The sequence below is a fragment of the Epinephelus lanceolatus genome, chromosome 6, assembly GCF_041903045.1.
Source record: "Epinephelus lanceolatus isolate andai-2023 chromosome 6, ASM4190304v1, whole genome shotgun sequence".
Classification (NCBI taxonomy): domain Eukaryota; kingdom Metazoa; phylum Chordata; class Actinopteri; order Perciformes; family Serranidae; genus Epinephelus; species Epinephelus lanceolatus.
The window spans coordinates 43,183,121-43,210,545 of NC_135739.1; the positions used below are offsets into that span (position 1 = coordinate 43,183,121).

The 27,425-nt window shown below is 39.5% G+C and overlaps 1 protein-coding gene across 2 annotated transcripts in view; it reads left to right on the forward strand.

Moving 5' to 3' along the window:
* The window catches only part of mcf2l2 (MCF.2 cell line derived transforming sequence-like 2), a 267,264-nt gene that overhangs the window by 159,090 nt on the left and 80,749 nt on the right, over positions 1–27,425 (forward strand). For both annotated transcript variants that reach the window (XM_078169084.1, XM_033622399.2), the window contains exons 18-24: positions 6,267–6,336; positions 11,961–12,053; positions 14,214–14,306; positions 16,402–16,524; positions 22,178–22,258; positions 22,651–22,791; positions 25,792–25,884. In XM_078169084.1, the coding sequence (XP_078025210.1) occupies positions 6,267–6,336; positions 11,961–12,053; positions 14,214–14,306; positions 16,402–16,524; positions 22,178–22,258; positions 22,651–22,791; positions 25,792–25,884 (694 nt within the window). The remainder of the gene's footprint in view (positions 1–6,266; positions 6,337–11,960; positions 12,054–14,213; positions 14,307–16,401; positions 16,525–22,177; positions 22,259–22,650; positions 22,792–25,791; positions 25,885–27,425) is intronic.

The window sequence follows — 27,425 nt, forward strand, 5'->3', positions numbered from 1 at the left end:
TTCTCATTCTGAACCTCACAAAGTTAAACATCATGGCCATTGCACGCCTTGCTACCTCAATAGAACAAGACCTCAAACACTCACTGAATCACCATCTCATCCCACTGTCCTCCAAGCACAGGTACAGAGTGCTGAGGTGCAGAAGGGCCTGCTTTGGGAGGAGCCTGATCCCCACAGCTTTAACCACCTTAAATAATAGGCCTCACTGAAAAGGCCTGAGTGTGCACTCCTGTCTGTGTCTCTACTGTGATGTTGTCCATAATGTTATTGTGTGCTGTTGTATTTGCTGTTGTCTGATAATGTAGAGTGCTGGGAAAAAGAATCTTCCCTCAGGGACAATACATTCTAAGTCTAAGGTTGTGCCCATCTGTTCATCAGTAGTTTAAAAGTAAGTGTTGCAACTCATAATGTAATAATGGCTCATAATGTAATAACGGGTCATAATGTAATAACTTAAATGTAATAAAAGTTCATAATGTAATAATCGGCTCATAATATAATAAAATCATGAGCACATAACGTAATAATGGCTTTGCGCATAATGTAATAATGTAATAACCTATTACATTATGAGCCTTACTGGCGTCACTCATAATGTAATAACAGTTCATAATGTAATAACGGCTCATAATGTAATAACTTAAATGTAATAAAAGTTCATAATGTAATAATCGGCTCATAATGTAATAAAATCATGAGCACATAATGTAATAATGGCTTTGCGCATAATGTAATAATGTAATAACCTATTACATTATGTGCCTTACTGGTGTCGCTCATAATGTAATAACAGTTCATAATATAATAATAGCTCATATTGTGAGAAAACTGCTGCATTATCATCATTTTTACATCTTAAAGGGGCAAATAAAGCAAACGGCATGGGTTTCAGCACATTAGTAAACTAAATTAGTGAAACCAAGAATTATTTAATTGTAATTGCATTCTCACATTTTATTATGTAAGATGTATAAAGTTGAGCCACTAGGTGGCACCCGTGTTAGGTATTTTGGGCCTTTGAGAATGCCATGCTAACAGTGCAGGTCAGCAATTGGTGGAAAGTTTAAATATTATGACGGATGAAGACTGCTGCATAAGTATTAGTAGATTATACAGAGTGGCTGGATGCAATTGTCTACTGTCATTACCGTCTGTCCTGCATCTCTCTCTGTCACAAAAACCACTTGGTTAGGGTTAGGAAAAGATCATGGTGTGGGTTAAAATGAAAAAGAAAGTGGCAAACACATAAGCTGTGAGCCTGCTTCGCCTCAAGCCTTTCCCAGCTGACCCAGAGCCGGTCGCGGCGCACCATCAAGGCAGAAATACGCCCACCAGGAGCCGTTCAGCACAGCGGACCGTCAGTCTAATGGGATGTCGGACCAATGGGCTGTCGGACCAATGACATGGACCCATCCCAGGCAAAATGTCACTTCACTTTGGTGTCACAACTAATTTCTCCGTATTCTTATGCAATGACAATAAAAGCTTTCTAGTTCTAGGTCTAGTTCTCGCGCTTGACTCCCCTGATGTGGCTTTCTCTGACGTATGCCTGTGTGTGTTGTGTCTCTGAATGTATGGGCTGTGTACCTGACAGTTATGTTGCCTCTCATGAATGTGTTTTTGGTCTTTGGTCTCCGTGAGTTGTTTTTAAATGTGCTTTATAAATAAATTTGAGTTGAGTTGAGCTAATGTTAGCACAAAGCATGCAGCCTCAACAGTGAGCATTTGGACTTGCTTGTGATCGTGACATTTAACAGAGTTGTTTATTCATGTAATTAGAGAGCTGGTTGAATGTAGCCAACTCATCACTCAAACACAGGGGATAAATGAAACAACACTGATGCTATGTGCTCTGATGTTAGTTTTTATACAGTGAGGGAGGGGTTATAATAACAATGGCTCCAGTGTGTCATCAGGCCATGATTTCAGGCCAACCCAAAAAATCCTACACACAAAACAATGAAAAATAGTCTAACTCCACAATGCAGCACTGAATAGTCTTTTCATATATTTTCAGTAAGTATTTGCTTTTACTTTACCAAGACTTAAAAGATTTGTGCAGACATTATAACAAATTATCAAGTGATGTAGACAGGAATATTTAACTTATGTGAGCCTGCAGCCAGCATTTGAGCTTCAGAGCACTGGTTTGTGTTTACTTCCTCAAATTGTAACTCCACCCTGTAATTTATCTTACAGACTTCATGTGAACTCAACATATGAACATGTGCTCCATGTGCAAACAAAAGAGTCTGTGCCGAAAAGATAGTTATTCTAAGCTATTGTCAACATGAAGAACTGTTTAGAGACTTCACGTGCATCCAGGGCCGTACGCAGGATTTTTGAAATACCGAGGTCATTTAGTTGTGGTGCATGAAATTTTTGTCAATTATCAAAAGGCTTCAATCTCGTGCACTTTGACAGCCAAATTAAGAGGTTACATCTATAAAGAACTACACACATCATATTAGATTAATCCCATCTTGTCATGTTTCTCTTCCCACTTCATACTATAGCGTAATTGCCTTTCACCAAACTTTGTTTGTGGGTATTTATAAAGGCTACATACACATGCTATATCTTGGTTTTTTTTGGGCTAACCAGATTTGCCATCATTACATGTCCTCCTATGTGCCTCTATTTTATATTAATTTTTATATCAATGAAAAAAACAAATCCGTGTTACTAAATTCTTCTTCTTTCTTCTTTGTATCTCACCATAGCAAATTGGAAAATGACATATTCTGCCATATATGAAGAGGGGAGACTCTCTGGAATCTGGCAATATAAGAACCATGATGCTGGGACATTCTGTCACATCACAGCTGTCCAAAACATGTGGTTTGTGCCAGGCGGACATGATTGCCAGTATTTTTTCATTATTGCAGGAAATTCCATTGACTCATTCACAAGTCAAAAATGTGTTTTATCTGAAAGAAACATGCAATATTTACATCTATGATAATAGAAAAATAGTCAACCAAGTGCAATGATGTCCTCCAAGATAATATTTGCCACTTTGTTTACAGTAAAAAAAAAATACAGTAAAAAAAAAATTCTGGACGTTTTCTTGTCGACATGATCTTGACTTACTTCTCTGTGCTCCGTGCTGCTCTTTGACCTGGCCTGAACGTTTTTTTGTTGTTGTTTTTCAGGTTCAGTTATATACTGGGGGGCATTTTGGGCATGGGGGGGCGTGTCCCCCTCAATGTATATGGTGACTACTGCCCTGTCACACATGCATAATTAGGCTACAGTTGTCTGGGTGCGCAAAGGTGAAGTGCGCTGGTCTTGTCATGATGGAGTGTCAACTGGATAATATGGAGATATTTGCATCTTGAAAGCTAGACTACAAATGTGGATAGACAGGGAGAAACACAGGCAAGCCTAAGATGTGGTAAGATACGATATTCCTCACTATATGAAGTGACTGATAACAAGATCTGTATAATGGATTGTAAAGAAATTCGTCAGGTTTTTATTTTGTAGACAATTGATCTGTATTTATAGCATGATGGGATGACAGCACAATGATATGTGTGGTATCACTGGAAAGCTCTGGTCCTGTGCTTTCATGTGATACGTGTGGCATGTCTGTGCGACCAAGCATTCGTGAGTACTAATCCATCCAAGAGTAACATTAATGTGTGTGCAAAGCTGTGTTGAAGCTTTGTTATACATAATTTTAGTGTAACTTTATCATTTTTTTCGCTGTGAAAACACTGGACCATGGGGAGAAAATCCATAGAGAAGAACAGGTGTGAATTTGGACACACGATGCGTCGTTCGGGCCCATAGGGTTAAAATAGCAAGCTAACATTACCTAGCTAACGTTTGCTAACATTTCATATGTTTCATTCATTCATTCATTGCAACATTACTTCATGCATGTACAGCCAGCCGCTGCCTCTTGTTAGAAGAATTACAAGAAGCAAGCAAGCAGCCCAAACTGAAATGATTTTAGTTTATTCAGTTACCTGGCTCGATCGCTGACTGCTGTCCATGCCTGCTTCAGACAGTCTGAGTGGCAGCCTGACAGGTGCTCGAGTCGTGTGTGTGAGTGCGTCGATCAAATAAGAGTACCAGAATTTTCTTTTTTAAATAATTGTTATTATGGAGAAGAGAGGGTCACTCAATCACCTTCCATCGGTCCTCTCACGTACTTTCACATCACAAATGAAATGGTTTATTTTTATTTTCATTTTATACATTCATTTAGGTCGGAAAAAAATACAGAGGTCATGACCTCGGTGTCCTCAATGGTAGTTACAGCCTTGCGTGCATCCCAGGCAAATTGCAGACTCCCTGAGGGCCTGGACCAAAGAGTTGTTCCTCCTTTCCCCTCCATCCTTTATCTTCATCCATTTTCTTTCTTCTTACACTTCCTTTCCTCTTTCTTGCTTCCTGTTTTGCCTCTTTTCTCAACCCCTCTGTGTTTTTCTCTCCTTGTCTACTTGTTAGCACTTCCTCTCATCTCTGTGTACAGTAACTAGTAAAAGTGTGAGATGCAGTAGGCTGCTTGGGATATTTTCTTTAAGCTCCTTGGTTTTGCATTTCAAAAACTAAGGGGCCAAGACCCAAATTATTGTAGGCCCATTGCTTTTAAAGAGTATTCCAGGGATTTAGTATTACACTTGCATAAAGTCTTGATACCTAAAATAGAAATTTTGTCACTAGAACAAGCTCCAGGAACATTTTCCGATCAGTAGTATCTTTTTCTTAGATCCTCCCTGAGTGGTGTACAACCACATCTGTCAAACTCCACACCCTGTTTATACTGTGCTCTCCAGATCCAAACTTAGATTACCCTGATGACATCATAAGGGTAATTTGACTTGTCAAAGCTACTTCAGAGTAACAGTAGACACTGTCTGTTTTCACAGACTGGGTAGTCAGCACTTCATTTTAACAGGGGAGGTGTTTTCATGTGGCAGTCATATTTAATTTGGCAAGATGTTTATACTAACAATGGCATGCTGAATTGGTGTCTGGAGCAACTGAGACATCAATACTATCTGATAATCAGAAAAGTACAGTTAGAGGCATACTTACCCAAAAAGATCCAGATGATTGGGGCGCCCACTAGCTCACCTGCAGAGCAAGTTCCCATGTACAAAGGCTTTGTCCTTGCCACAGCCAGTGTTGCCAAGTCCGCTTATTATAAGCGACTTTGGGCTTGTTTTTCTGTAAAGTCGCTTACAAATATTGGTAGTCGCAGGTCACGTTTTTTTGGGCTTATCTCTAAAGTGTAGTTGCTTATTTGGGCTTGTTCCCAGCTCCATAATAAGTTGTCAAGCAGATATTTTTGATATGTTATTTAAACGTAGGATAGTTTGTCTTGCCTGTTCCCTCTGTCCCTCCCCTTTCCCCATACACACAGGAGACAGCAGAGTTTATTCCCACCCGCATCCTGCTTCTAATTGGCTCTGGCTCTGATGGCAACGAGTACTAGCCAATCAGAGGCAGACCAGGGTAATGTGTTTTTTTTCTGGTTAGGAAAACATCAGAAGAAAAAGTTAGATGAGTGCATAAAAAGCAATAATAAATAAAGAATTTGTGAATTCAGGATGATATTTATTTGTGTGTGCAAATTTTAATTATCAGAGGTTTACTGTGTATATAATGTACTTGGTACATCAGTCTATATTTGATATCCCATCTGTTTTCTAATGTTAAATAATGTTAAAAGGTGGTTTAACTCTCTCTTGTGGTCATTGTCCTGAAGCTCAGGGGGGAGAAAAATAAATAAACTGTGTACCGTGGGTACAGTTTTGCAAAACTGCACACAGTTTACTTATCTGTCCACATGGTTGTAAATTGGCAATCTGTACCCACAGTTTAAAATCCGTCCCCACGGACTGTAAAACCGTGCACATAGTTTATTTAATTTTCTCTCACTGGAACCTAGGGGGGCTCCGTAGAAAAAGTCGCTTGTTTTGGGCTTGTTTTCACAGGCCTGGTTGCTTATTTGTCTCGCGAGATCTGGCAACACTGGCCACAGCAGCCATGGGTTCAATTCCAACTTTGCTGCATGTCATCTCCCTCTCTCTCTACTCATTTCACACAAGATTTTCCTAGCTAATAAAGGTAATAATGCAAAGAATAATCTAAAGATCCAGATGAATGACTGACAGCTGTGCTGAAGGAATGTCCAAGTTACTGAAGCAAAAAAAACAAACACGTTAGTAATTTGGCTTCCAGCTCGCCAAAGGAAAATAACAGCGTGTGTTCTGTTCTCTTTGTGTTTGTTCTTAAATTACCTGCAGGACATTTCTGAGGGAGCTGGAGGACTGTGTAGAGAAACCAGAACTGGTGGGAACCTGTTTTCTGAAAAGGGTGAGTAGTTTAGAAACAGTGATGGAAAGTCCATTTCAACAAATTACAGTTTTGGGTGCTTGTGTTTTACATGAGTGTCTATATTTTTATAATTTAAACTGTCACCCAGAGTTACATATTTTCCTGATAATGGATACTTTCTCAGTACTTTTAGCACTTAAAGTACTCATATTACTTATGTACTGTCAAAGCACTATTTTATTGTGCAATATTACTACTTTTTCAAGTAAAATCATTGTAGGTTTAACATGGATTGGCTCTACAAGAAAAATAGCTAACTGCTAGCTTGTCAGAGAAGACACTTTTTTGCTTCCTGTGTGTGTTATCCATAGGGGATGGAACCTAGCCTGGTGTTGCCAGACCCAATTCGCAAAACGCGAATGGGTCTACTGTGGACAAGGAGTGTAAATTTCCTCTATTCCCAAGGGGCAGTATCAACGGCTGTTTCTCAAAGTGCCCCTTCACGCAATTGGAAAGACGGAAAACCAATCAGAGTAAACGAAACGTGTGACGTAGCTAGCACAACACCACTGTAAACAGACCAGCAAGCTGCAGCAGAGATGAGCTGTGATGATGTCTGGGAAAGAGTGTTGCCATCTTTGCAGATTTCCTCCTCACTGTGGACTCTGAGTTGCATGGCTGTGATTCCCAACTTGGTCGCTTCCCTGACCTGCTCCTCCATGAGAGCAGCTAGCGGAGAAACAACAATAGCCACTGGGTTTTCACTGAGTCCGATCTTTTTCCCAATCAATGGAGTCAGTTGGTAAATTAAACTTTTACCAAACCCCGTAGCAAGGACGGCAAACACATCCTTCTTTTCAATAAAAGCTTTCAGTGCAGCCGTTTGCTCTGGCCAGGTAAGCCAAAACTAATGCCAGAATTCGCGTCTATGGCCTCTAGTTTCGCAGACCGGGGCAGAGGCGGAGGCGCAGCGCACCTGCGCTTCGCCAACTGGGTGTGGCCAGGCGGATTTTGCAAGTTTGGCACACCGTGTGCGCTGGCACAGCTACCCCTCTTTCCCACCTCCGTCCCTCCTACCTGTGCAAGTCGGAAAGAGAGAGAAGAGAAGGCGTGGAGTGGGTTGTACACACATCACACCAATCAAATGAGCCCCTCTCGTTGCCCTTAAATGCGCTGCGCGAGGGCGTAATGAGAGTTTACTCAATTCGCCATGGCAGAAGAGAGCAGCAGCGTCAGACGGCCAAACTTCTCCCAGGAGGAAACTGATGTTTTGGTCCGGGAGGTCCAAGCTCGCAGTGTCCGAATATACGGAACTGCGAGCAGACCTCCACAGGCTGATGATGCAAAGGTAGCCTGGGAGGAGGTCACCACAATTGTAAATCAATGTTGCCTTTCTCTCGTGCGCGCGCACTGTCTCTTTCTCTCTCGTAGTCTCACTCTGTTTTTTCTTTTGACTTTTCTAAGATGACAGATGCTGAATATATACTCCCTATCTGATGCTGTGGCCGTTTGTGGTTGGCTGAGAGGGATGTGAACTCATTAGCTTGCAGCTGTGTTAATCAAATCAGGTTGGGTTTCCATTACAAGTGCCAAACGTGCCAAACGGTGCCAATCCCCTTTGATCTGACATCAGATGTGACGGGACAGTCGATATAGAGATACATTTATGTGCTGATTGCAGATAGTTGTATTGAATAGTGGTTTTTGTGGGTATTTATTGCATTGTTAATGTGCCTGATATTCTGGAAACCTGCCTGTGAGGCTTTGGTGACGTGTACGCACTGTCCGCCGGTCAGCCAAACTTCCACTTACACCGGCTGCGCTCCACCTGCACTGACAGTAGACCTGGTTTCAGCTGGCGAGCTTTTAGCGCACCTTCGGCGAAGCCTTTTGGCACGAAACTGTCACTGCGCCAAGCTGGATCTGTCGGCACCTCCCCCTGCTGCGCCGCCACACCCATCTCAGCGCACCTCGGTCTGCCAAACTACCAAACTGAGCGCGCCTCGGGTTGCACTGCTCGAAACTAGCTCTGTGTGGGGTTCGCCACCCTGCGCCACCCTTCGCGGCGCTGGGAAACTAGAGGCCTATGACTCCATGGCCAGACTGATTTGCGGAGCGAAATAGAATATGAGCTCGCAAGATCAGGATGGTTTCACCAGGCTAGATGGAACCTGGTCCAGGACAGGCTTTCAGGATCAATGTGGGACAAGGCAGTACCAATGTCGGACTGAGTTCAAGTTACATTTAACCTAATAGGGCTGGGTAGGGCCCACTGGTTCCCAAATTGGGGGTCCCAACCCCAATTTGCCAAAGCTTCATGGGGGGTTATGAGGGTTTTTTGATTGTAAGATTGTACAAAAACTGTATTAAATATAATATATATATATATATATATATATATATATATATATATATATATATATATATATGTATATATATATATTACAAGTAGTAAATGCTATATGTCTCATTCATTACTTTAAAGAAAACTAAATGAATTTATTATTTTAAAAGTTTAGAATATTATTCAAGATATAAACTTAAAAAGCCTCTCACACGATGAGGACAGAGTGAAGACCTGAGCACAAGCTATATTCACAGAGCCTTCAAGTCAAGTCAAATCAAAATTTATTTATATAGCACATTTAAACCAACGTGCTGTACAGTTCATCCAAAGAATGAATGAATAGCAAAAACCACAAAAATTACCAATAAGATCAACAATAGGTTTAGACAATAAAACATCAACACTAGAGTACAGGTAAAATACAAATAAAAGCTGTAAAAGACATGTCTGTCTCAACTAGAGGTGAAAGCAAGCGAAAAGAGGAAGGTTTTTAAAAGAGATTTAAAGTGTTCCAAAGTTCAGGCTGCCCTTATATGGAATGGTAAAGTATTCCATAAATCTGGCGTCACAACGGAAAAGGCTCTGTCACCTTTGCTTTTAAGTTTAGTTCTGGGACAGGCCAGCAGCAGCTGGTTGCTTGATCTCAGTGCTCTGGCTGTCGTGTGAAGCTGAACAAGCTCAGATAGATAGGATGGAGCTAAGCCATTCAGGCTTTTAAAAACAAATAATAAGATTTTAAACTTAACTCTAAACTGGACAGGGAGCCAGTGCAAAGAGGCCAGTATGGGGGTGATATGATCATGTCTTTTCTTTCCTGTCAGCAGTCTGGCTGCTGCATTCTGGACAGCCTGCAGGCATTTCAGTGACTGCTGGTCCAATCCAGCATAAAGAGAATTACAATAATCCAGACAACAGGTAATGAAAGCGTGAATTGCCCTCTCAAAATCAAGTGGAGGGAGGTAGGGCTTTGCCTTACTAAGTAGCCTTAATTGAAAGAAGCTTGATTTGACTACTGAACTAATCTGTTTTTTAAATTCAAAAGCACAGTCAAAAATTTACTCCTAGGTTTCTTGCAGCAGGGTGACAGTAGGAAGCTAATGGGCCAATGGCACTGTCCATCTAAAAGGTCAGATTGGCCAAATAAAATAATTTCAGTTTTGGATTTGTTTAGGTTCAAGAAATTTGAAGCCATCCATGTGTGAACATCATTGAGACAGTTCAGCAGAGCTTGATTGGAGGCAGAGCTGTTTGTTTGAAGAGGAAGGTAGATCTGTAAGTCATCTGCAAAGCAATGAAATGTTATGTTGTACTTTCTAAATATAGCGCCCAGGGGCAGCATATAAATGGAGAAGAGAATGGGGCCCAAGATGGAACCTTGAGGCACCCCACAATTGACTGAGGATGCAGCAGATCTATACTGGCCCATGTGAACAGAGAAACTCCTTTCTGATAAATAGGATTCAAACCATTTGAGCGCTGTACCTTTAAAACCTACACACAGGTCAAGACGGGATAAAAGAATCTTATGATCTACTGTGTCGAAAGCTGCAGTCAAGTCTAAGAGCACCAGAACAGCAGTTACCAGAATCAACAATTAAAAGCAGATCATTAAAGACTCTTAAAAGGGCTGTTTCTGTGCTATGGCGTGCTTTAAAGCCCGACTGGAACTTTTCAGAAATGCCATTTAAGTCCAGATGCGACTGCAGTTGTTCATACACTACCTTTTCTAAGACTTTGGACAAAAAAGGGAGCTTAGAAATAGGTCTGTAGTTCGACAAAACTGAAGGGTTAAGATTATTCTTCTTGATGAGGGGCTGCACCACAGCATGTTTGAAAGCAGCGGGGACACAGCCAGACATCAAGGAAGAATTTATAAGGTCGACAATACGAGGCCCCAGCGTGATAAAAACATCCTTGAAGAAACGGGGTGGAATGCTCTCTCTGCTTAACAGTTTCATCCTGCATCAGAAAAGTACACAGTTAAAACAACCAAAGAGTTAATAGAACAATGGCCAGGTGTCAGGGAGAATAAGCCTATTAAGTATATATGATATAAGAATCTAAAATAAATATAATACAGGCAGCATATTGTATAAAAAGTTCCAAAAAAAATCAGGGAAATTCATCTCTGATGCAGCATTTACAGGAAATAATCTGAAAAAAAATTCATCTAAATTATTAAACACAAATTGTGTTAACTATTTGAATATTGCAGTTTATCAGTTGTTCTGCACTGGGATTGTTATGCATTGAATGCAATATGAAATATCTGTAAAATGTCACTTAGTCAGGGTCCATCAGTTTACTTAATGACACAAAAGGGGTCCCTTAAGGAAAAAGGTTGGGAACCACTGAATCAAAAATTGATTCAAGAAATTAGTGCAAAATATTTAATCACAAGATCAAATCCTGAGTGAACTTTTTTTTCTTCATTTATTCATTAAATCTTGAGAGCAACTTTATTCTTGCTGTCAGCTCTCACTTTTCCAGTCAAACCCAATTTATGTAATTCCAAGAATCCTGTACCCTCGCCAAAATTTAGCGTAAGTTTGGAGAATTACTTGGCCCCTTTTTCCAAAAAGATAGCATGTCATGGTCAGTACCAATGGATGCCTTAGGTCCTTGAGTTTCATATGATACCTGTGTCCTCTCTGTAGCTGTAAGGTTTTGTTTGGTAACAATAGTCTGTCTCACTTCTCACCTTCAGCTTCGCCTGTCATATCTGGTGCTTCTTCACTTTTTTATTGTTAGACATTTAGCTATGGCCTCTTTGCTCCTCACTTCGCTCCTTACTCTGACCTTTTCTTTAGGAGCTCCTGATTTTTTGTTTGGCACTTTGACTTGGCTAATCAGGCTGCAGTCTTTTGCACATGTTTACATTGGCGGCACACTTGAGTTCTACACATCACACATCTGACCCATGTCGGATAGACTGCGCCGTTTAATAATACCTGCACAGGGATGGAGTATCAGATGGCATGTTGAAATGTGTTTTATTGTAAAAAAAAAATATGTCTATTTATCATATTTTTTGACAAAAAAAAAAGCCATAATCCAGGCAGGGTTACAGTTGGCGCCGCAAAGAGGCACTTTGTGAAATTTTGTAAATGTGTTCTTTGTTGTGTTAGTGTATACCATTTGTCTCATGATAGTGGCCTCCTTTAATCAAAGGTAGAGAATGAGGAGATGAGGTCAATCAGTCAGTGATGTGCAAAACTGTCAGACTTCATATTCCAGCAACAGCTAAAAATGATCAGAAACTGACAACAGATGATTTAAGGCCTTTCTTCACTTTGACCTGTCTTTGTGTTGTCAGAAAGAAGAGCTTCAGGTGTATGAGAAGTACTGTCAGAATAAACCCCGCTCTGAAGTCCTTTGGAGACAGTGTGGAGACAGCCTCTTCTTTCAGGTAACACACACACACACACACACACACACACACACAATTGTGAGGAGGCAACAATAACTTATAGCTGCATCATCTGCCTTTCCTTGTTCCATATACAGTAGCAACTAACTGTAACATAACTGTCTGAATTTAGTGATTCAGATATGGTCTTCTTAAAGAATGGTTGGGATGGAGGTCATAAGGAAGTTCAGCCATGTAACACTTTTGGTGCTGTTTATAATATCAGACTTCAAAAACTGATCTGTTGGTCCATACACCAGGATGATACTGTTCAACCTGACGCTAGAATCTAAATCTCCTAACAGCAGAATCTACATTGTTGCATGTTCCAATTTGTGACTTAAAGCTTAGATACTTTTTATAAAAAATAACTTTGTCACATTTGCTGAAGCTGTCATTACATCCACACATTACATAAGACAGAGAGTCTGTGAAAAAAAAACATGTTCCTTCTTCTTCTCATAGTACTTCTAATGGCATTTGCAAATCTTCCATGGCTGAAGGAAAACAATCGGGCAGAACAGAGGAGTCTCTAAAGCGGCTGTCAATCATGTCAATTATTGCTGTGGTGAACTGCAGTCAGACTGTCAAACTAGACAGCGCTGATTAAATATGAATCAAAACTCTGTTACTGCACTGCCTGTTTCTTATCTCAAATGTTTTCAGAACCATATTTAAGTGTACTGTTTAGCTGTAAAATGAGAGCTCACTCCGCCAGTGGGTGGTGTTTTGTTTTGATTCAATTGTGTTCAACATGGCAGCCAGGTCACAAACTTTCTAATGTTACAGCAGTACACTAAAATATGTTTCTGAAAACATTTGTGGTGAGAAAAAGGCAATGCAGTAACAGAGTCGTGATTTATATTACACCCATCCTTGAGACTGTTGTGGGGTTTTTTTTTGTGTTTTTTTTCTTTCAGTTTTTAATTTTCACTCTTCAATTAGGCTGGGAAATCAATTTTAAAAGATCAAAGTCTTGACTATTAAACCTTGTGATAAGCCATCCTCCCAGTGTATTTTTTCAGTCGTGATGGATGTCAGAGGTTAGATCTGACGGAGTTGACGTCTTATGGAGTTGACAGAAAGTTCTATTGGCCTATCTATTAATTTCACTGCATTTGTATTGAAGAATTATTTTAGTTTTCAAAGTTGCTAAGGGTTTTCCTAATGCTAATCAAAATATTAATTTTCAAACCATAATTTTGATTTAGTTCGATTTAAGAAGGGCGACGGAGTTGACCTGTTAGAAAAATATTATTTGATGAATGTATCAAAAAAATAGAAAGCTTACCAGTACTTGAACAGCAATTGAAAATCAAGAAGTGAGACTTCCTTGTGATGTAGCTAACCACTTTTATGCCCGATTACATTATGTTTTCATAAAGAGTTTGACTAAAACCTGGGACACATCTTGAAAGGGCCAACATTTTAAAACAAAGATTATTATAGCAGAACATTTTTGCACCAATGTTATCACTATGTTGGTTTTCGATTTTGAAGGCTTTTAACACATTTTTTAATTGTTTGAAGTTGTACATTTTTGTCTGGGACAAGGCTATTTTCTGGCACAGGGCAAGTTTAGAAGGTAAAAAATGAAAGCAGATCAAAATATTTTAGAAATGACTTTTTTTTTCATTTAAATAAATCATTTAAAAAAATATTTCATAACAACATCATAACTTCATAACAGAAGTACTGTGTTAATAAGTTATGCTTTTAGGGTTTTTTTTTTCCCAGTAGGATAGGAATATTTGTTCTAGTTCTGAAGAATGGGTGATTATATCAGTGCTGCCTAGTTTGACAGTTAGACCAAAGTTCAAAAGCTGTGATTGACATGATTGACATCTGCGTTAGAGAGTTCTTATTGGTTGTTTTTGTTTATGTGTGTGGTCGATTCTTACAAATGCTATAAGAAGCACAAGGAGGCAAAGGAACATAATGTTTTATACAGACTATCTGCCCCATGTATTGCTGTGTCGATATGGTGACAGTTTAAGCAAATGTGACAAAATTTTATTTTTATGAATGTTACCAACTACAGCTGTAACCTAATATGACAGGTGTGTTTTGACATGGAAATTTTGCCCACTGCAGCTTTAGGTTAGGTACGTCTGTCAAGTGTCCGTCCTGATGGACACTATTTTGTGTTTGTGACAACAGGAATGCCAGAAGAAACTGGACCACAAACTGTCTCTGGATGCCTACCTGCTGAAGCCTGTCCAGAGGATCACCAAATACCAACTCATGCTCAAGGTAAACACACACACACACACACACACACACACAAAACTGCCAACTGTATGACTCTGAACTCTGAAGTCTGCTTGCTTGTTGTGGTTATGTAGCTTGTTTGATTTGGCTACAAGATCTCATTAAAAATTATCCAAATTATGTTTGACTAATATTTCAGTACATTAATAACAGGGCATTATTTTGTGCAATTATCTGGCTAATTAGTTCAGCCTGCTCTATATAATCCCCCACAGGAGTTCCTAAAAGCTCTTTTTGAGCCTGGAGCCACAATGAAGCATTAGGCTTTAACCAAGGGACCCAGACTCACACACATCTACTGCCACACCCCTCATGTTGAAATGCAGAGGTTAAAAAAACAAACTGTAACTAAGGTTTCAGCTTCAAGTTATGATGTACTGAAACTCTAAGAACGTCAATTCCCTCACACCACTCACACTATTTCTGAATAAACAATCTGTGAATATACAAGTTTTAAAAAATATATTAATAAGGAGATTGTGTTGAAATAGAAGGAAAAAAAGCAGTTTTATGGATTTGCATTTTGATGTTACCACAGTTTATTTAATGCAAATTTTGAAATGTTGTTTGACAGAAGTTTGACTGTATAGTAATCTCCAGGTGATGACCACAAGCTCCCTTAGAGATTCCTTTATGCGGCTAAGCCAAGGATCTGAATGTCTTCTTCTTGACTTTATTTCCTGGTCAGCTTGACCTGCTCCTGCTGGATTTTCCCACAGTTTAAAGTTATTGGTGCTGACCTTTGACACCATTCCATCTTCATGAACAGAAAAAAAGAAAAAGGACGTAGGAATTTACAAAACTTTGAGTCATAAGGAACCAAAGGTGTCAATAATGAGCTGTTTACATGACAGATCTGAGGACACAGCTGAAGCTGTAATGCTGTGAAATAAACTTAATTTTGGTGTTAGAACTTGGCGCCCCTAGAACAGTTGTCGGTTGGATATCCACCTGACACTACACTTCTTTCTCTGACACCGAACTAAACTCTGACATAAAATTGTGATAGGGCGACACTAGGACCTAGGCACAATCTGGCCACTCAAGGTGACAACACCTGAACTGTGTGTGAGCAGGTGTCTCAGCCTCACTCCTGCTCTGTGATCACGCTTGTGCACATTCTTCCTTGGGTATACATCCAGGAGTGGTGGCAGTGACAAGGCAAAGTGCTGGTTCCTATTTATTACCCTGTTCTGAAAAATGCTGATATGGCCAGATTAAAACTTATTGAATTATCACACAGTGATTGCTTCATAATCCTGCCAACAATGCCAAATGTGACTTTAAAGCATCTTGCTGCAGGGGTGTAGCATACCACTGCATTGGAAGTATAATATCGGCAGGTAACCCAAAACCACAAACACAAGATAAACCCCTTTTCCCAAACCAAAAAACACCTGAACTACTACCAGTGCCACAGCAAACCTTAAATTACAGTATGTCACCACAGCTCAACAGGTGAACCCCCCCTGCAGCAGCCGCTCCTGTGACCAAAGGCCAACACCAGCTGCACTTTGCCCTGCCACTACTCCTGGACTGTTATGACCCAAGGAAGCATGTGCACAAGAATGATCACAGTGCAGGAATAAGGCTGACACACCCAGCTTCACAGTTCAGGTGCTCTCACCTTGACTGGCCAGATTGTGCCTGGGTCTTGGTGTCCTCCGACTACGTTTCATTAAAACTTTTCAGATTTACTTATATATATATATATATTTTAATTTAACCAGGAAGTCCCATTGAGATTGAAAATCTCTTTTACATGAGAGACCTGGCCAAGGTAGCATATTGTAATGTGTCACACCTTCAGCTTTAACCCGTCTTTCACCATAAAAGCTTCCTATGAATGCTTGTCCCCTACAGACAGTTATACGACATAGGTGAGGGTTTATTAATATATATAATAATTCCTAGAAAATAATATTGGGGACATGACCTCACTGTCCCCAATGTTAACATCAGTCTAGTTGTCTCTTCTTTTCTTCTCTGTGGTATTTTTGTTTCCTCTATGTTTTTTTTAGCTTTTATCCTGCCTTATTCTATCCTTCCAGCCCACTTTGTCCTTCCTGTCTTCCAGGAGATGCTGAAATGCAGTAAGGGGGAGTGGACGGCTGAGTTGGAGGAGGCTTTAACCACAATGCTGGACATCATCAAGTCTGTCAATGACTCCATGCACCAAATAGCCATCACTGGCTTTGAGGTCTGTAGTTATAATTCTTTCATGATTATCACCATTCTTATATTATCATCATTATGTACAAAAATTATGATTGAAATCAATGGCTAAAATGTTTTAAAAAGAAATAGTGTAGAAATTGGTTGGTTGGCATTTATCTTTGTCAAGATTTGCATTGTTTTAATGTTGATCAAAAAGAAAAACATGGTATGTACACATGTATAAAAAGACATAACCTTCCCCAGTTTACTTAAAATCAATCAATCAATCATTTATTCGTCACATGGAATTATACACGGTACAACTCCAGTGAAATATGGTCCCACCAGCAACTTTAACTTGTGCTCTGTAATTTAGTCTTTTTTTTTTGCATCTTCTTACAATATTGGCTGCTGCTTCATAATTATCCATGCTTCCGGGTGGTTCTGGTAATCCATGGTTTATGGTGGTAGATTGATTTACCTGTCCACACATCGGGACCCTAACAAGACGGCCATATGGTTGGTCTTCTCCAACACAGGCAGCACTGCTCTGCAGCTGCTTCTGAATGGTGTATAGCTGTGATCCACAGCAGGAACAGGACAGCACCTCACATTCTAACCATCACACCAGCCCTTATTCACCAGAAAGCAGACTACTACTCTCCTTCTCTCACCAGAGTCCCCTGCTCTGTCAGATCGGCACATAGAGAAGGAGTCACCTGGTTGAATGGTGCTGTCCAGGATTTAGCCAAGTTTTGGTGAATCCGAGGATCCGTGATATTAAAGTTCCTGATATCCCACTGGAAACTGATGCAGCACAGCAGTCATCCAGTTTATTTTCCAAAGTGTGTACAATGGCCAGACACTAGTTCTGCTGGTGCTCATTCTTCTCCATCTTTTCCTCGGTGTTCACTGATGTTTACATTTGAAAACCAGTTTACAGACTGGTGAGTTGATTTCCTCAACCCAATGAGTGACTCGCAGCCACACACCACCACCATCCAAAGCTAATCACAAAAATCACCACCAAGATTTGCAAAAGTAGACATAAGAGCCTAAATTTAGCACAAACGTAGCACAAATTTAGCAGAGCTGACAAAGAGGTGACTGGAAATGTCAGTGCCCATGACACTACCTTTAAAAAGAAGACTTTTTAGAGAATTTTAATCCAGATACAGTGAATGCTGATAGATATGCTATTGGGCTAATAATGTTTCTGAACAACTTGATGTGATTATTTAAAATAAAAACAAAAACCAAAACAAAAAACAACTAACGCAACTAACTTAAAGCAAAAAGTCATAAAAAAGCTTAGATGCAACTGTATACCTTTGCCTCATTTGGTATTCACATACCTATGAATATGCAACCAAACCCAAACCTCAGCTATTCGCCTGCAGCTGTTCACCTTCACTCTGCTCATCAAACACACAAATGTCTGCTTGTAAACAGTAAGAGATAACATGGGCCTTTGGCTAGACTACATTATCAAACTAATATGTTGCTAATGTGAGATAAACCTGTTTCCAGATTGTAAGCTCTGACAAGTGAAAGTAAAGGTGAAACTTTGCTTGCTAAGTACTGATAGGTAGCCTGTTTTCTTCTTTGATATCCCTCGTTTCACTATAGTGTTATTGCTAATAATATGGAGAGCCCCAGCCCACAAGTTGATGGGATTGGTTCATTAGGTTTGTGCTCCAAAGCCCTGTTCTTGAGACTGTTATTGGCACACTGCAGTTCCAAGGTGAAAATGCTCAACTATGCTGACTTCTTCTTTTGCTCATGATATGCCTTAGTGTGTTCCATGGATATGTGCTGTAAAAATCACTATATGGATGCGTTAACAAGGTTAAAATCTTGGTTTTCATTGGAGGAGGTCTTTAACTGGACAATCAGTTTGGAATTTAGTCATATAACTCTCATGCATTGTATACATTCTGAATTGATTTCAACTGAATAACATGTGGTCAGGAAGTATATAGTGTAAGCTTTTATCATTTCAAAACAATAGCAGAAAAATAAGTATAAGTAAAATAAGTTAAATGTTATGATAGCGTAGTTAATGCAAGGGAAAATGGATGATGAGCATCAATTTTACCAAAAGAGGTTCCAACAGGTTTTTGTCAAACATATCAAATACCATAATAATAATAATAATAATAATGATAATAATACAGACAAATACTACTACTACTAATATTACTACTAATAATACTAGTAACAATAATAATAACAATAACAATAATGATAATAGTAAATCAAAAGGCAAAGTAAAATTACAGATAAAACAGGGTATACGGTTGATAATTATATAGGATAAGGCATATGGAATGAGACATTCTACAAGTTAAAGTAATGAGTGATCTTTTCCATGCAGTACAGTACCCGTAGTTTTTGTAACCAGAGTGCATGAGTAGGCTGGATCCAGCCAGCGAATAGTGATGCATTGGATAGCTGCTGTAAATAGAATCCGAAGAAGGTAGGTATGCGCCCGTTCTTCAGTACTGTCTGGTATTACTATGAGTAGTGCTACTATGGGGTCCATGGGCAAGTCAGTACGAAAAACATCATCAATGATTCATACAATGAATTTCCATCTGAACTTCCCTATGTGCATGACCTGGTGACCATGTGGGCCCCTGAACAGATCTTATTCCAGCTATCTGTGGGAATTGGTTCCAGTAATTGTAGCTCACTTCGCATTTGGATTTAAAGTGGAAGTCAGTCTTATCCATTGTAAAAATTGCACCATACATGCAGGAGATAATTTTGCCCATTGATTTATTAATTTGTAGATTAATCAACAACGTTTCAACTGCTTAAGATCTTGGATCTTAAGGTCATCTTTTTCATGGAGGAAATGTCTAACTTATAAATATCTGTAGAAATCTGTCTGCAGAAGATTAAAGTCTTTTCTTATTTGTTCAAAAGACTTCATATTTTGAAGAAGTGTGTTCAGACTCAGACAGGTAGGCGGGGAGCCAGGCTGTAAAGGGCTTTAAAAGTGATGATAAGGAATTTGAAGTGGGTACACTGGGGGATAGGGAGCCAGTGGAGGTTATGAAGGAGGGGGGTGATGTGGTCACAGGTGTGGGAGTGTGTAAGAAGACAAGCGGCAGAATTCTGCATGTATTGTTAAGTGTTTCTGATGATGGACCATGGAGGAGAGTAATGCAGTAGTCCAGTCTAGAAGTGATGAATGCATAAATGAGAGTCTCTGCAGCTGACAAGGAGAGGGATGGATGGAGGCGGGCAAAGTTTCTGAGATGGAAGAGGGCTGTTTTAGTGATGTGTTTGACATGTTGGTCAAAGGAGAGGGTTTGATCGAAGATGACACCAAGGTTATGGACATGGGGGGAGATGAGCACAGTGGAGCCATTCAAGGAGAGGGATAAGTCATGGGTGGAATTGATCAGAGGTTTGGGACCGATGATGATGATTGATGACAATAGACAAATACTGTGCTGCATTTGGTGTGGATTTGGTCCATCAGTTTTCAAACATCAGAATAGTGTAACATGTCATCTTCCCACCCAGACACTTGAGTGGAAGCTACCTCATCTATGCCGCAGGGAGCAGGCAAAAGAATGTATTGCATCTTTATCTTACTTAGAACTGTATCAGTCACACATTAGTCACAGTCACAGCCTTGACTCCGCACTCATATGATCCAAAATGTATCAGAGTGGTGATGAAGGAGCTTTCAGTCAGTCTATTTCAATCTGTATTTTCTTTAACCTTGAATAATTGTGTTGTTTGTGAACCATGTGTTTATTTTGGGTTTTAGCTGAGGGTTATTCACATCAAACTGGTACATTCTGGCTTACAACCTCAGGGTTTTTTCTTAAATATTTCCTTGATGCAATGATGATGATAATGTGATATAAACCTCTTTTTTCCATTCCTTAATGTCTTCATTTGATTGTTCACTTATTCATTGCGTGAGAATATACAGAAACAAAAAACTTTTAACTTTGTAACTGGTCTGAAGTCACATGTAAAGGAGCACAACAGGTTAGTCACCAGTGACTGGTGAAAAGAAAAAGCATAAATATAGAGTGAGAAATGTTGCTGTAATGTCAGGGTGTGTGAATGATGGTGGGTATGTCCATGGTGGGACAACAGTCGTCCAACTTATTAGACTGAATATGTCATATTGTCATGATGGTCAACGTCAGGTCTCATCAAAACAGCCGACTTCAAATCTAAGAGTATTAAAGGAAAGTTTTGGAGCAGCTGACGGACTTCCGGAAAAAAAAAAAAAAAAAACCCTGCATATTTGATTCTTTATTTGTAGTATTTAAGTAGACTGCACATGTGAACTTGATGTGATGCAGTGTGTTCAAAACAGGAGATGCAGTTTTTTTGCTGCAGAATTTCCTTGCGTTTTTGCTGTTTTGCCGACGGGATACGGCAAGGCATAATATATCAGTTAGCCCCACTGTTTGGCAAACAAATGGGGCTTAGTGCAATGAATATGTCACCTTGTTTTTTGCTCTGACTGGCCATCGTGCTATCCAATTGCGTGCGACAGCATTTGAAATACCTCAGTTAGTGCTGCCCCTTGGATAGGAGGTGTATCGGTAAGGGCCAGACTCAAAATCTTTCTAAATTTGAGTCTGGATTTCCAGGCTAACATTCCTGAGATTTCATCTCACTCCCTGTTTTTTTTTTTTTTTGGTCTCTCACGCTGTTCCAAGGACTTTTCCTCTGCTCCAAGACAGTGTATAGGGGATATAGTAGGGGTGGGGGAAAAAAAACAATACATCATAGTATTGCAATATTTTTGTGTGGAAGTATCATATCGTCACGCAGTGCCAGTTTTCAATTTTTATTATATAAATTATTTCAAACACAAATTAAATTCTAGGTAGCCTACTAAAATGATATAACCAATTGCTTTTTCAGTCTACTAGATACATTTTGCTGCTACAAATAAAGTGGCTGAAGTGAGATGAATAGACTGAAAACTTTATCTTATTAGATAAAACAGATGTTGACAAAGTTTTCCTTTGGGGACATTATTTACAGTCGAAAAAAAAGCTAATATTTTGCAACATATTTTATCACAATAATCAGCATATTGCAACATTTAAAATTGCAATTATATTGTATCATGATAATATCACACTGTGGATCCTCTGGTGATTTCCACCCCATAGGAAATAGTGACGTATATCACAGCATGGATCCACATGGTTATACAAATACACATAGTATGCGATCAGTAGTCAACAGATATAATTTTGGAAACAAACCACTACTGACACTTGTCCTAATCCAAAACTAATTTGGACACTGCACATGGTTTGTTTTGTGTGGGAACTTTTTCCATACATGTGTAATTTGTATGGTTATGAATTTGGGGTGCTTGCAAGGTACAAGCTATGGTAGAGGTGAATGTTGAAATAAACCCAAAGGTGGGTTAATGTGCATTCCAGCTTGTAAAATATAACTGCGGTAGTCAAACAACTTTTCACAGGTAGAATTATTATACTCTACGTACAAAATATATCTTCTTTCAAAGATTATTGTTTTTTCCTTTATTCCCCTTTATTCCCCCTTAACTATACAGATCTACTGTAGCAGCAGAACTGGAGCGGGACTGTGTACATACTACACATGCTACTGCAAAATGCTATGACTGTGTTGAATGGTGCTATAACAGTCTGACTGTCTGTGTGTTGATGTCACAGGGTAACCTGAGTGAACTGGGGAAACTACTGATGCAGGGATCCTTTAATGTGTGGACTGATCACAAGAAAGGCCACAGCAAGGTACAACCCCACACTCCAGTAGATAGCATCACTGTCCTGACATCAGGTCTCTTACATATAAGCATTAGGATGCCATGCCTGCCATTTTACCACTTGTCAAAAGAATACCATTACAGATCTGCACTGATATTTTGCAGGTTTTAGCTCCTTAACTACAAATCATGTAACTTTACACTTTTACATTACGACATGAGGGTTTGTGAGAAACACAGTGTTAGTTCGGAGAAACACAATAGCAAACAATACCACAATTGTGGAACAAATCATCTATTGTGACCTCAGCTGTTTAACACACTTTATTTGACAATGATCCACTAATACATGTTATGGTTGCGCTCTGGAGTGAATAATGGACAGGCAAACAGATAAAATGGGTGATAACCTGATTTCAGGTGAAGGACCTGGCCAGGTTTAAGCCCATGCAAAGGCACCTGTTCCTGTATGACAAGATGATGCTGTTTTGTAAGAAACGTGAGGAGACCACAGATGGACACGAGAAGACCCCATCCTACAGCTTCAAACACTCACTCAAGGTCAGACACAGACGGTGTTGTGTGTTTTTTTTTTTTTTGTTTCCAGGTCCCTTTTATTTAAAGTAACAACAGGCCAAAACAGAGTTCTCAAATGTGTGAATGTGACACACTTTATGGCCCCACTTACGTATGTTGTCTAGTGTCTATTCATTCTATTTCTATGGAGACAAACATTTCAAAGAGCAAACAGTGTATGAAATAGTTAATGTTGTAATAGAAGATGATTTGACAAACGGTCTTTGGATGACTGTTGTTTAACAAGATGAGTAAACCTGCTGGTGGTCAAGGGATAACAGCAGGCCACAGAAAGATTATTAAACTTACTGTAGAGATAACTCTGGCAATGATGTAAGACAGGGTTTTAGTAGATTCTATATTAACCAGCAATCAAAACATTAAATTCATGGAGACATTGTAAAAGGTTTTAGGTTTTTCATGCCACTGCACAGGTACAGCTGTGGCCAAAGGCATTATGTTTGTGGTTTGTCCGCCTGTCCTTATGTCCATGTACACACTTCCAGACGTGCGTTCCTACCATTCTCGTGAAAGCGATATCTCAAGAATGCTTTAAGGGAATTTCTTCAGATTTTGCACAAACGTCCACTTGGACTTAATAATCAACTGAATAGAATTTGGTGGTCAAATGTCAAAGGTCACTGTGACCTCACAAAACCTGTTTTTGGCCGTAACTCAAAAATGAATTTGCTTAGTGTGACAAAATTTCATGACAAAAGTGTTTAATAGGATAAAATGATGCCATTTTATATCCACAACTTCACTGTGACATCATAATATTCTGCAAAAACACTTTTCTAGCCATTATTCAATGTCATATCTCAGGAACAGAAGGGGATACATTTTGTCAGATACTGAATTGGTGACACTAATCTTGAAACTTTACTGATTGTATAGATCTTCTGTGCTGACAGGAGGGAGATGTGTGTGAAGCATCCATTATTTCACAGACATGAATGTAAACTGTAAGTGTAACTTGACTGGTTGGCAGAGGCATACAATCAAAACAAGGTCATATTTCTAGTTTGTTGTTGTAGTATTATATGTAAATTCATATGTTACATGATATCATCTTGATAGATCAGATTTTGAAGTTTTTAAAACTTTAAAGCTGCATGAATTAATTCTCACCCACTAGGGGGCAGTAAAATCTCACATCAGCCTTTATTTATTATTGACCTATAAAGTTGATATGGCTAACATGTTTGCAAACAATTGCCTATTTACACGTTAAGCCATGACAGAGCAATGTTACCCACCCACTGGATTCACAAACACAACTCCAAATGGCTGATAATGTTGCCCTGTGTCTGAAAACTACTATAAATCTTAGCTTTGACAGCTTCATAAGGTAGTGTGTTGGGCATTAGCTTGTTTTATTGCCTCCAAGTGGCCACACCCAGAAAAGCTTTAGTTGGAAAAAAAAAGCCACATCCTACCAGTATTTACAAAAGTAAAGGATGATTCTCAGAGCAGTTCAACACAACACCACATTTAAGAACTATTTTAAATGTACAAGCTGTTTCTCGTGGCACGTAAACAAATGCTGTTCTTTAGCAGCGGTGGATTGCTGACATTTCTCCATAGAAACCTCTGGGGACCTGGAGCTGTCATTGATAAATATGCTGTACAGCTCCTCAGGTTCCCTTCCAAACAAGTCTGCAGAAAGCAAGTAGCAAAGGAAGTCAAGTATGAAAGAAATTCAATCACTTCTCTTTTTTGTTCAGCATAACAGCTCAGTATATCATGCTTGTGTTTCTGTCTGTGTTGTAATAAACAGTGGTGGGGTTGTATTCACGCCTGCTGAGGACCTCCTGCTGAGAATTACATCCTGTGACCCCAAGTAGAGCATAAATAGTAATAAAATGATGCAGGAATGAAACTACTGAATGATTGGCGGAGCTCCTTTCACGCATTTACCTGCCATTAGAATTGGCTGATTCTGTTAAAGTATCTTGTGACCAAATGAAACATTTTCTATCTTAGGATGTGTTTAGGTCATTCATAGCTGTCACTAGCGGTGCATTCACCTGCCTACCCTTTTGACCACAAGAAGAGCCATAACAGCCCAAAATCTGTATATCTGCATATGTAATCTGTTAAGGCTTTACACTTACAGGTAAAAGCTTATTCTACACATTTGCTTGAATATTGTCACAAAAGTCATAGATAATAAAGCTGAATTAGCAAGAAAGAAAAGTGGGAACCTCCTTCAATGCCCCAGACCTCAGCTCTAGGTTCACTTAGTGTCAGTTCATTTGTACATTATTTATCCATTTTCATCCGCTTATCCGGGTCGGTTCGTGGTGGCAGCAGGCTGAGCACTGTGCAGTGCTCCAGACGTCCCTCTCCTAAGAAATGCTTTCCAGCTCCTCCTGGGTTATCCCAAGGTGTTCTCAGGCCAGATGAGGTATACAGTCCCTCCCTAGCATGTTCTAGGTCTGCCCTGGGGCCTCCGACCAGTTGCACGTGCTGGGAAAACCTCTAACTGGAGGCACTCAGGAAGCATCCACATTACATACATTATTTAATTAATTGTAAATTTGTTTAAGGTCTTGTACAAGTACACCATCAAGTAAGATGGGTCCTGCATTTTTACCTTATCTTGTGGCCCTATCTTGTAGAGGAGAGCCTCATCAAAATGTACATTTGGTGTAATTTTTTATTTTTATTTTTGTCCACAAATATCTCAGGAGGACCAAAGCAAACAATGTGTTAATCCTTCATTCAATACTCAGTGACTTCCCTAACCTGTTTGTGACACTCAGACAGGCTACAATAAAGTAAAAAAATAAATAGATAAATAAATAAAAGGAAAACATACAAAAAATTTGTGAGAACAGCCTGAAGAGGTTTATCTGATCATGTCAAGTTTACCCTCAGTGGTCAGGTCATTTTGGCTTGAGTTATTTTTTAAACTAGTTATTACTGATGACACAGATTTGCAGCATCTCACAGTGTTTCTTTCCTTCTGTCTCTTTCCAGATGAGTGCTGTGGGGATAACAGAGAATGTCAAAGGTGACATCAAGAAGTTTGAGGTGTGGTACAATGGCAGAGAGGAGGTTTACATCATCCAGGTATGTTGATGGAGTTTCACAAAAAACAGCAAATATTAGATAAACGTTAAAGAAAGGATACAGATTTGTGTATCAGAACTTTGTTTTTAATATTTTACCACCCCATAAATCATGACACGACCCCTGAGACTGATCTAGTGACCCCTTTGGAGGGCTCCCAACCCTGAACAGATTTGAAGTCGTCACCTAACCCAGATACAGCAGTAAAATGCTGCTTACACATTGATGCATCAGTATTAACCTCCTGTGACCCTGTGTCTTCATATTAGGACATTATATTTAGGTTTTCCTGCACTTTATACTCCACTCTGCTTAACTAAGACCTGTTGTCCTCATTCATGGATGCCTTTATGTAGCCTACCATCTAGTGGTAGTAAGACAACAATTTGCTAATCCATGTAAAAAAAGAGTTGGCAGACATCTCTGCCGAGTCAGTCTACAGCTGATCCTGATGCAAAAGTGGACAAGGTGCAAAATCTGATCACATTTTATGGTTAAAACTTGTTTATTTATGCTTAATATACTGTAGTTTGATATTGCATGCAAATTTGACTAATTTAAGCCGTAGTAACAAGCTAAGACACTGTTGACAAAACAAGGACTTTCTTAGCATATGGAGCAGTGAAAATTCATACAGAGTTACAAAATAAATCCCAAGGCTTAGATATGATACATTATTTGCAAATTTGCTTTGCCCAGCCATGTTCAGGCAGTGAAATGAACAGTTTTGAACAGTTTAAGACTTGAACAGTGACCCCTAACCCATAGAGTTATAAAACATTAAACAAATGTATTATTTGTAATACTATTTTATACATTATTACACACTTGTAACTATTAACAATAAATGTCCCCATTTGACAATGTCATTTTTTTCAAAAACTACTAAGGGGCTGTGTCCACCAAGATGTTTTTTTCTAAGGCCAGCATATTTTCTTATAATGTTTTGCAATGGGAGCACCACCAATCTACAGCTGAGCTGAGCACTGCAGTTTGGCTGTTTTTTTTTTTTTTTTTCAGAGTAAAAACACCATGCTCGTCACTGTTACTTTGGCTGTTTAATCACAGTGAAGGAGGGACAAATACCATGAAGACAGACCATCACGTTACATGCACAAGAGCTGAGCAACAACAACAATGGAAAAGAAATCTGTTAACATACTATATACCCTTACAGACCAGTGGAGCCGCCCTCTCTCCCTGCATGCTTCTGCCTTCCCCTCAACGAAAGCAAGTACCCTACCTTGTGACGACATGTTTACTTCTGTCCATATTCCATATCATAGCAACCAGATGCAACCAGTGCGTCCCATCTTAAAAAATACTGCGCCTCCAAAACACTTTTCGCATTTCCTGAGGAGCACCTCACTTTTTCAGCTGGGGAAAACACTTTGGTGGACATAGGGCCTTGCAGGTTGCAAAACATGAGGTGCACTGCCCTGCCTTGTTTTTTTTTTAATTGAATGCCACAAGTGCTGCACCTTTTTATTGTTGCCAGGATACCAACCCATCACCTTCTTACCTTAACCTTCCCGTAAAAT